Genomic DNA, 11,364 nt, shown 5'->3' on the forward strand with positions numbered 1-11,364 from the left:
ATTTCTCTATGAGTGTAAAAATCATAGCTGTGACTATGCATACTGATTCATGGGTGTGGTTGAAAGTAGCTCATTAATTAAATGTGTCACATAGCCTGTAAAGGTGGCACATACATTTTGTAATCATACAGGACTGACTCTGGTAGTACCCTTTATGAACTGGCAAAGCACTAACATTTATGTTCTCCACAGTAAGGGATGGATCTAAAATATTGGTTTAAGACATTTTTACACATTTGTATTTGTGGTTTTCACCTTTGTGCTCTTAATCTTACTAAATGTGGCTGAAAAGCTAAGTGGACACAGAGGTAAAATCTTACCCTGAGCTTTTCTTTCTAAGGTTAGTGACTTGTGATGTAACCCTTTGGAGATCAGGCCTACCTGCCCAGAAGCTTGACCCTCTGCTCTTGGGCTTCTGGATATTGATGCTCGGGGCTCCGAACGCACTACGTTCTGGTTGCTGTAGTAACTGACGCTGCTGTCCTGGTAGCCGCTGTCAGAATACGAGGTCATCTGGACCGAGTGACCTCCTGAGCCTGGAAGGAAAGCACAATAAGAGGCCTCAGTGCTTCTTGTGACACATTAAAGCAGAACGTGGCGTGATCAAACCACAGCCACCCCGACATCAGTCACTGCGGTTTACTGATTTGGATATTCTCTCACTCGGCTTTCAACTTGTTAAAAAGATATTATGCGTATAAATACATACACACGGACATCTGCATTAAGCCGTTCCTGGAACAATCTGCTGGCCTACTTTCTCCTGTAGCACCAGGAGGAGGAAGCGTGGGTGATATTTTTACACTTCCAGTGCACTCCAGCTGTATGCAATATAAATAAGACCAAAGGCAAGTTTGTTTTAAACATTACAAATCGCTACTCAGATGTTACATATTTACTAATGGTACCGATAATAAATGTGGAGGGAGAAGGAGGCCGAGTCTTTTTCTGTGTCGTGCTTTAAAAACATGAATAAAACCAGCAAGTGTTCTGCACATATAAGAATTCACAGCTGCACACACTGCTTCGCTTTGCTGGCCGTCCAACTTTTTTGTGGTTTAACACAAGCTTCTGAGGTAGCTTGATGGACCAAAGTGTCAAACACTCCAGTGAAGATGCCTAATGTCCAACCGCTGTTGGAGATTAGGCAGGCTGTGGCTGTAATGCAAAGCTCCCACGAGTGAATACGTGGGAAACATTTCCGCCAAACATGGCAGACTATAAAAAATAAAACTCAGACAGCAGAGCGGAGGCGGATATCAGGTTCTGGGTATTTTAGAATCATCTGAAACAGTGTGGGGCCTTTGGCATCTCTTAAATGTGATCAGATTGTCCAGTGTGGGTTCAGAATTGTGGACTTATATTCACTGGTTGGTAAAATGCTGCTGTGAAGCCTCGGGCTGAGCTTTGGCTCCCTCAGCATCTGGTGTTTAGACTTGATGAGAGAGGGGTGGATCTGACTGTGAAGCTGAAGGATGCTACATGCTTGTATAGTAGACATTCCTTAAAACTTAGTACTGTAAAAAAGCCTTGAGCCACCCCTCATTTCTTGTCATTTCTTCAAGTAGTCTTCAGGAATATTTCTCCAGGCTTCTTGAAGGACATCCAAAGCTCTTCTTTGGATGTTTTGTTCTGTTCTCTGTCCACATGATCCCACACTGCTTCAATAATGTTGAGGTCCAGGCTCTGGGAGGCCAATCCATGACTGATAGTGTTGCATTTTGTGTTACTGCATTGGCAGTGTGTTTGGGCTCATCAACATCCAAAAATAAAGATGGTACCCATCAGATTCTTTTCAGATGATATTGCATGCTGGATGAAATCCCGTTGTTTTGCAGCCACAGGAAAGTGTATCCCGCAGTGACAGAGCAGACCATGAACTCCTTTGTATACCAAAGTATTCTAGAGGCCATCTGTCCAACAGCTAAAGCTTGGCTTAAACTGGGTCGTGCAACAGCACAATCACCCCAAACATATCAGCAAATCTACAACAGAATGATTGAAAGAGAAAAGAACGAAGGTGTTGCGATGACCGAATTTGGACAAAAATTCCTCCACAAGAATATGAGAGATATATTCAAGTTACTGCTGCTAAAGGTGGTTCGATAAGCTATTGAATCAAGGGGTGATGTTGTTAATATAAATCATTTTAGGACCAGAAGATTTTGCTTTGTCCCAGTATGTAAGATTACAAGAGGGTGTACTTATTTTGCTGCATGGCTGCAGAGTAAACTAAAAATGCTGGTGTTTTCCAGAATCTGCACTCAACATCATGAACTTTAGTCCCTTCCTAAAGCATCGTTTAAACCGTGTGCTGAGTATATTTAACAGACCCTCACTGCCATGTAGGGATGCTCGGTCTGGCTCCGGCAGGAAGAGTCCCTCCTCTGCTTCCAGGTGACGACCAGGACATCCAGACCCCTCTGTGGCTCCGCCCTGAGACTCTCCGCCTGTTGTACGATTAAAAACATGCAAAGACTCTAGCATTAATGCACGTACTTCACACACATAGATTCACACGCATTGAAAAACACAGGTATGGCAAATCAACAGCATCATCTCTGCATCAGTTCTTTTTATACCACGTCTTTTATTTCAGGGGAAAGATGACAGTGAAGAATGGGATGGAAATCTGAGGAAAGGGATCTGTGACGGAATAGTAAATGGACCCAATTCAAAGCTTTTATACATACAATATATATACTGGCAGAAACATTGCTTTGCTTTGCTTGACCGGCTGGTGCTGCATTCTGGCAATGTTCAGCCTTTTGGAGGCTATTATAGCTTTCTCATGTTAAAAAACAAAGTTCTTTCAGCGGCCTAATCATATACACTTCATCCTATCTGAAACTACAGCATTTACCATTTAAATGAAAGTACCGCAGGCATGGAATAAAACTCCACTGAGCATCACTGAAGCTTTTTGCCTTCATGTAGCCTTCATGCCAACACTTTATATTACCATTTTGTATCTTTTATTTATTACATAATGTTAAAGGTTAAACAAAAGAAGTCATACCTGCGGATCTCCATGCAAACGACTTCTCGGATGAGCTTCGGCAGCAGAGCAGATGAGGAAATGGAGGAGGCGAGAGAGCAGAGAGAGAGGTCAATCAAATTAGAGTCACTGTCAAATAGTCTACGTCCGATCAGACCAGGAAGAAGAAGGAAGACGGTAGGGAAGATATAAGAAGATAAACTGGATAGGGAACCATCTCGTGAAAAAAAAAGCATCCAATACACAAAAACAATGAAGAAAGTAACGCTGTGTGAGTTCAAGTCACTTTTTACACAGACTGACTGAAGTCTGAGGAAACACCTGCAGCTGAAAACAAATCATTTATACTGAAATGAACACCGAAAACCCCCCATACAAATACAACTACCTCTAAGAATATGACCAAAGTCAAAGCTCTGTTTAGGTCACTAGATATTGTAATGCTTATTGTCTTATGATTTGTGGACCAATGTTACAACTTGAAGCATCTTTTAAGGGTCAAAATTACAGACGTCATGCATAAAGTGTCAACTTTTCTTTAATATTTCAGCAGTTTTGTGGATTTCAAGGTTTCTGTTTGTGCTCAGAGTGATGTATGCTGGCTGTGACACCACAAAGTGACTGTCAGCTGGCTGAACATCACTTCTCATGAAGACAGATTTCACCATTATGTGGTTTGACAGAGCTTTCTGGAGCTGGGTGTGATTTACAGCCAGCTGGAATCCATATAACAACAACAACAAATATAGGTGCATTATTCGGGATGTTTTGCTTCAGATACAAAAATTAAATGAAAAAAAAAATACTTTCAAGGGGCCAGAGTTCCTTGTAAGTATGCTAAATTAAAGTTGAGCAATAATTCTAGACTTACTGAAGTTCTTTCACACTGTTTCTTTGGACATTGGCTGCTTTTACACTCATTTTCAGTCCAGTCCTAATACCTGAGCCTTTTTTTTGTTTGTATATTGCACATAATCACATCATTTGTTTTGTTTTCTTTATTTGAATCTATGAAGAATGCCAAAGATAACAAAGTTGAGAGAAATAAAATAGAAACCAATAGATGCAAAAATAGGTGATTCACAAAAAGCTATTACCTGAAAACTTGCATATCTTAGCGTGCTCTGCAGTTTGTCCTTTAGGGAACTGGACAAGTGGAGGGCAAAAGAAGTGTTTCTTTTCTAACAAAAGATCGAGAAATGAGGGTGGCTCAGGACTTTTTCACAGTACTGCACTGTATTTATTAATGCTAACATCCTTCTTACCCATTTATACATGCTTACACTGAAGAAACTAGGGTCCAACAAAAAATATGTCCTTGCATGTCCTTGAGTAACATCCAAGGAAAAACTCAAGGATACACTGCACATAGATGTACCACGTTTGTCAGTTAATGGGTCTTTGGTAATAATTTTCTTGGCACACAAATACTAAAATAATTTGAATGAAAATGGTCAGATACAAGTAAGGGCTGAAGAGGGTGAAAAAGCAGCCAATGTCGAAAGGAAAACTCAAACGATAAGAGGTGGTCATGTGTATTTTTGTCATGAGATACTGTGTGTTTTTAATTGCAAAAATCTTCCAAATACTTGATGTGATCACTTTAGTCAAATCTACCTGCTGCTGTCTCCTTCTGGTGACTCGGCTCCCAGCATGCACCTCTCCAGCTGGCTAGCCACGATCTGCCGCTCCTCCTCCAGCTCCCGAGTCAGCCGCTCGAACTGGAGCTCCTGGGGCAAGACATTAACAGCAGTGATTATAACCCAACATCCACCATGACGCGGTGATTTAAGCCTCTTCTTTAAGACCTATTTGGTGCCAGTTAGAATTAAGTGTAAAACCCATTTTGTATTCAGCCTGCGCGGCTTGACTGATTTCTCACCGTCTGTGAGCTCGCTGAGAGGCTGTTAAAGGGGGGATTCAAGATTTTAAACACTAAGAGTGTGTCCGGCACCTTTTAACAGCATTTGGTTCAGATAATGTAATTACACACATTTTTGAAACTTTTGGTACAAAGCACAGAGGTTTAAGCACAGAATGATAAAATGTAGACTTCATGGTAAAAATTCACCACAGAGGGTGAAACCAGATGTTTCCTTTTTCTTTTATCATGAGTATTCTGGGCACAGCCTTTAATTCCACATTACTAATAGATACAGTGGCACAGCACTATATCTGTAAATCTGGGGGGTTTAAGCCCTTAGAGTGAATTGCTCAAGGTGGTGGCTGACCTTTCTTATTGTTCATTCCACTTATTGTTGTGATAAACAGAATAGTGTGTGAAATCTATTGAGCTGTAAATGCAGTTTACTTTCGAAGAAGATGAAGAAAACCAGAAATTATTCACAATTTAGTAGCTGGAAACAAACTTTGTGGCATTTAAACTTTAAAAATTAGCCTGCAAGCATTTTGCAAAGTCCTCACTGACATAGTATACATAATATTGTAAAGGATTTTGAAAGAATTTCACAGGTGCGCGCAATTGAGAGTGTTTGATTGCCAAATTTAAATCAGTTCACCCAAGTCTGAGCAAACATTCGTGTCGTATTTTATGCCAAAGTCGTGGAGGCCTGGAGACAAGTTGTCAACTCGCCGCCTCCACAAAAATAAAATAGATTTTCACTCCCAGTAAACGTAAAGCAATAATTTTGAGTAAACTGCAACTGAAATATGTAAAAATTTAAAGGTTAATTCATTCAAATACTTATGTTTGGCATAAACTGGATGCAAACCCATCAGGTGGATTTCATTTGACCAGATTTCATTACATTTAACATTTTATACCGTTTCATGGAAAGTTAATTAAGTGATTTAAAGTCAACATTTTGGGCAGAAACTGTTTTTTTGATTGTGGCAAACACTGTTTGCAAAGGAAAACTGTGTATTTCCCAACAGGTTGGAGCGTGGTTGCTGGAGGTGGGGGTCCCGAGCCAGTCTACTCCTAGTGTCCTAATGTGCTCCTAAAATCTTTGCCAAATCAAACACTGGGATTATCAAGAACAGGGGTGATTTGTGACAGATGTAAAGAAACAAAAGTGAAAGGGAAAGTTTACAAGATGCTAGTGAGAGCTGGTTTTATGGTTTGTAGACAGTGGAAGTGACCAGAACTGACAGGATTAGAAATGACTTAATCAGAGGTCGAGCTGAGGTCGAGCAGTCTGGAGACAAAGTTAGAGGGACAAGGCTGAGATACTTTGCACGTGTGCAGAGGAGGGGAAAGTGGATATATTGGATAAAGGATGTTGAAGACAGAGCTGCCAGGCAGGAGGAAAAGAGGAGAGTGATGGATGTGAAGAAGACATGCAGAGGGTTGGTGTGACAGAGGAGGATGGTAGGGACAGGGGGAGATGGAGGCAGATGATTTGCTGTGCAGACTCCTAAAAGGAGCGAGAAGAAGAAAAAGAAGAAATCTGCACTGTAAACCTAATGGTTAAACATGCTGTTGCATAACGAATTTCGGTGTTTTGCACCTTTAATATTCATTATGATGTACAACAAAAGTACAGATGACAGTCACTGTTACAAAACTACAACAATTTAAAGTATTTAGTAAAGTGTAATGTGTATAAAATACCTTAGAAGGAAGCACAGAAAGCAACTTTTTCTTTTACCGGTTTGAGCTTCACAAAATGAGTGTCATTTAATTCAATTATATTTCACAGAAGACAGACATTTCTACAGCTAATATCTACCAAACTAGGCAAATCTCATCAAAACAGTCTAGATAGTTAAACATCATTAAAAGATGAAAACTGGATTTTCCAGCCTCGCTCCTCAGGCTGCACCACCTGCTAAACAGGGGATGAATAATCATGTGTATTGTAGGTTAATGGGGCTCACATGCGGCCACATGTCCTCTAGTTTCCCCTAAAAACCCATCCAGTTTGTGACTATGGAGCAGTAAAATAACTCTTTTAACTAAAATTAGGGATTTGCATGATTGCAAAATGAAATTAAACACAGAAAACTGATGTTGAGTTCAAAATGTCCACAAGATTTTGTCAGCAGATCGTGTTTTGGAGAATTTTGACTACTGAAACACCAAAGCATTTAAATATACCCTGTTCACTGCCATCCCCAATAGATGGTTGGTTCCAATGCCTTGCTCAAGTTTATGAAATTGGAGCAGATGTTTATGGACTTTGACTGAATAGCAGGTATTGTTGGCACTAGCTTATTTGTATTCTGTAAAATAATACAGAAGCTTCCCAGTTGCTCCATAAATCATCCAGGAACCACAGCTGGTGTCATCACAGAGGTCCACTGGAGAATTAGCTGTCTGCAAATAATGTCTAAATATAAAACTGGCCTGCTGGAAAAATACACCTTCACAGGGAAACGTCACTGTGATTCATCCATCCATTCGCTTCCGCTTATCCTTTTTCAGGGTCGTGGGCAGTGTTGGTCAAGTTACTTGAAAAAAGTAATCAGTAACTAATTACTGATTACTTCCCCAAAAAAGTAATCCCGTTACTTTACTGATTACTTATTTTCAAAAGTAATTAATTACTTAGTTACTTAGTTACTTTTTAAAAATACGATTTACAACCTGAAGAGGTGATAAAGCGATAGATCTTTCAGCCCAATTCTACTTTTTCTGCATAATCCATCATACAAAATGTAATCAAATGGAAAAGTCTCTTTTTAAAACTTGTTTTATTAGTTTTAATCTTTTAACTTTATGCATCAAGCAAACATTTAATTATATGCAACATTCTCTGACTGGAAGAAATTTAGTTTAACATTTAAACCTATTTTCTGCACATTCCAGCACATAAAATAAAATATTTTCAATTCGATTTTTTGATCAAATCCGATTTTTTTGTCTGCTTGTTCACACTACAAATAAAATGCGACAGCAAACGCGCTCTAGTGTGAACGCTCAAAGCGGCCCGCATGCGCAAAAGAAGACGTCACACACAACGCGCTCTGTTTAGACCCAGAGCAAACATATTGTTTGACTGATGGCCCTTAATATAAAGACTTCGGACTTTACGTTTCCCAATTTTTGCTTTAAGTTATTTTGTTATTTACATAATAATGTAAGATAACCTAATAATTATCCTTATTGCTGTTTTAGAGGAGCGGTGCTTCAAAGGATAGTTGCAGATTTCTGTCAGAATCTGCAGATTATACAGTACAAATAAAATGTTCACGTTTCTCCAACGTTGTCTTCCCAACAGTTTCACTGACATCTACACGGGATGGCCAGGAAGCGTTCGACGATGTCTTCTCCGGCGCTGATAATTGGCGTCTGTCTTGTGTCAGTGACGTAAAAGACGGATTTAATGCGACATGACCGTTCAAACAGCAGTCGCTTTCTAAAACATCAGATATGTATCGGATTCAGTACCACATACGAAAGTGACCCAGGTCGGATTTGAAAATATCGGATTTGTGCTGTTCAAACTATTATACCATGATCGGATATGGGTTGCATAGGGTCAAAAAAATTGGATTTGATGCGCTTTCGCCTGCAGTGTGAACGTAGCCTAAGTGGATCAACAAAGAATAATGGATGACAGATGATAGTTCATATAGATCTTGGGTGATACTGAACTACGACAGACCTATGTGGTCTAATATTTGTTGATATCATATATTAGACCACAGACCATGTCATACAATAAGAGCATAATATGAAATAGTAGGAAATTGATGACATAGACAGAGCCTTGCATTTAAATTCCATCCACAGCAATGACACAAGCCCAGACATGTTTGAGGGGGTGTGTCTGATGACTTGTGCTGTGCAATAGTACAAAGTTGGCATCAATCCGATACCAAGTAAATACAGGGTGAGTACTGTCTGTACCAATAGAACAGTGTGTCATGATTTAATCATCATCTTTAATTTCCTTTCAGCTTTCGTTTATTTAGAAACTGGATTTTTTTGGAGACCTGGAAGGAAAACGTGCTTGTCCCTAAAGCACTTTGGGTCACTTTGTTTAAATGTGCTATAGAGTAGACTAAAATTAAAATAAAATAAAAATAAAACAGAAAACAGTTCCGACATTTTTCATAGTGCAAGTTTGAGGTATATTTTTCATTTCTAAAAGCATATATATACACTACCAGTCAAAAGTATGGACACACCTTCTCATTTATTGGTTTTTCTTTATTTTCATGACTATTTACATTGTAGATTCTCACTGAAGGCATCAAAACTTTGTTTACTACGTATTTCCATGTGTGTTCATTCATAGTTTTGATGCCTTCAGTGAGAATCTACAACGTAAATAGTCATGAAAATAAAGAAAATCCAATAAATGAGAAGGTGTGTCCAAACTTTTGACCTGTAGTGTATATACTTAACACAAGTAAGTGGGCTACATACTGAACTTAGAGGACAGAAACAAACATCGACCCAAAATATCGACCCTATGATCGATATGCTGATATTGGTATCATATACCAATATCAGCACTGGTATCGATCCCATCAATGTTTGGATCAATCTGCCCACCTGTGTAGTACCTAAAATAAGAACTACTTTAACAATCTCCAACAAAACACACTGCTTTACAACATATGCAAGAAAACTATTCTTGCTAAAGGTGGAAACAACAAATGTGTTTTACCACTCGACTCCAAAACAATTGTTGATCCAAAATCTAACAAATGACTCCACCGACCATTGCTGGAGCACTCATTAGCTGTCCTCCATATGACAGGAAGAGCAAACAGTGGATAGAAAACACTCATTTGATTACATGGTGGAAATCAAGGCTTTAATAAAGGTGGTCGTACCAAATACTGACTTTCAACCTGGTTAGAAACTCTGAATCCACATGGTTCAATAAATCACTGCACCCATTTCACATTTTTCTAGCAACTTAGGAGAAATGAGGGATGGCTCAAGAGTTTTGGACATTACTGTATCTACCCATCCTACCAGTACAGTATGGTGAAAGTCCTTCAAATCATAATCCCTCATAAAAAAACAACAAAAAAACAAAAACAAAAGACCCTTAAATCCACACTGGCAGCTCTCCATCTGTTTACATCTCTTAATAAAAGCTTTTTTGTATTTGGGTCAGCGATGACCATGTGATGCACGGAGCCTTAACAGTCTCTTTAGTCAGATGGTGTACAGTGATTTAGCTAATGGTCTCCTCATGCTGGTTCTTTTCTTCGGTCTCGTCTACTGTGGACTGAAAAAGTCTGTGTGTTTATCACAGCTGACTGCAGAAACAAAGCTGGCTGGATTTCAGAGTTAGCATGCTTGCTTCTGTAATCTAAGTAAACTCACAGAAATGAAATCTGTTAAAAGACATTAATTCAGACAACTTAAAAAGCATTCCAGGCGATTTTAGACAGGGGACTGTTTCGCTTGGGGAACATAAAAATTCAGTAATTCCCACAAGGAAATCGGCTACATGGCTAATTCTGCAGCAGTAATAAGTGTTGGTTTTTCTGCTGTATTCCCTTCCAAGCTAATTGAGTAGATGTTTGTAGGTTTGTGGGGCTAATGCAGCTCAGAGCTTGCTGCTACAAACTATTACATTCATGCAAACATGAAAAATGGTCTTTTGGTTTAAATCCAGCCACGCAGAGCTTATTTCAATACATTTGTTTTTAAAGAACTGTCATGTCAGTACAAGAGGTTTATCACAAGTTGGTATGATGGTGCTCCAAGGTGAGTCATGCAGGAAATTTGAATGAAAAATAAAAAATAAAAGCAGGTGAGAAACTAAAAATATCCTACAAAGCTCACACAATAACGGTAAAACAATGCAATACAATCAAACAAAAGTAAATGCAAATTAGTGATTTGCAAAAGTCGAGAAAAACCTACAGAGGTTTATAAAGAAAAGTAACACGTTTCAGATTAAGAGGAAGGTATTGACAACAGCAAAAGAGAAGCTCAAATATAATAGACGTGTGTCATTCAGACACGGTGCCTTAAGGGGACCTGCTGTGCTCATTTCCAGCTCTACAGCACGCTGTACGTCTCCGGGTTCTGCCCGTGACTGAAGCAAGTCTTTTTTACCTCCTGTCTCTTTAAGGCACCAGCACACACCCAGCAAACTGTAAATGGTACATGAGGACTGACATGATACTGGCAGCAACAAAGATTTCAGCAGGACAGCTTAGCTCAGTAAATATTGGGCTCATAAGCTGCTTATTACATCACATAATGGAGGATTTAATCATACACTCATAATATCCTTTAAACAGTATCTATATAGTTCTCTCTCCTGTATATAGGAACAGGAGAGGGAAATATGATAAAGGTCAACTGAAATGCAAAATACTGCCACCAGTATCTATCTATCTATCTATCTATCTATCTATCTATCTATCTATCTATCTATCTATCTATCTATCTATCTATCTATCTATCTATCTATCTATCTATCTAT

The 11,364-nt window shown here is 39.1% G+C and overlaps 1 protein-coding gene across 3 annotated transcripts in view; it reads right to left on the reverse strand.

Moving 5' to 3' along the window:
• The window catches only part of LOC102306572 (plakophilin-4), an 81,173-nt gene that overhangs the window by 42,239 nt on the left and 27,570 nt on the right, over window positions 1–11,364 (reverse strand). For 2 of the 3 annotated variants that reach the window (XM_005919952.3, XM_014332902.2), the window contains exons 3-6: window positions 4,616–4,728; window positions 3,020–3,054; window positions 2,334–2,450; window positions 382–536 (exon numbers count right to left, since the gene is read on the reverse strand). In XM_005919952.3, coding sequence (XP_005920014.1) covers window positions 382–536; window positions 2,334–2,450; window positions 3,020–3,054; window positions 4,616–4,728 — 420 coding nt within the window. The remainder of the gene's footprint in view (window positions 1–381; window positions 537–2,333; window positions 2,451–3,019; window positions 3,055–4,615; window positions 4,729–11,364) is intronic. The other variant, XM_005919953.3, reaches the window with a different exon arrangement.

Source organism: Haplochromis burtoni, unplaced genomic scaffold (assembly GCF_018398535.1).
Source record: "Haplochromis burtoni strain Fernald_Lab_line unplaced genomic scaffold, NCSU_Asbu1 Contig_39, whole genome shotgun sequence".
In the NCBI taxonomy this organism is placed as follows: domain Eukaryota; kingdom Metazoa; phylum Chordata; class Actinopteri; order Cichliformes; family Cichlidae; genus Haplochromis; species Haplochromis burtoni.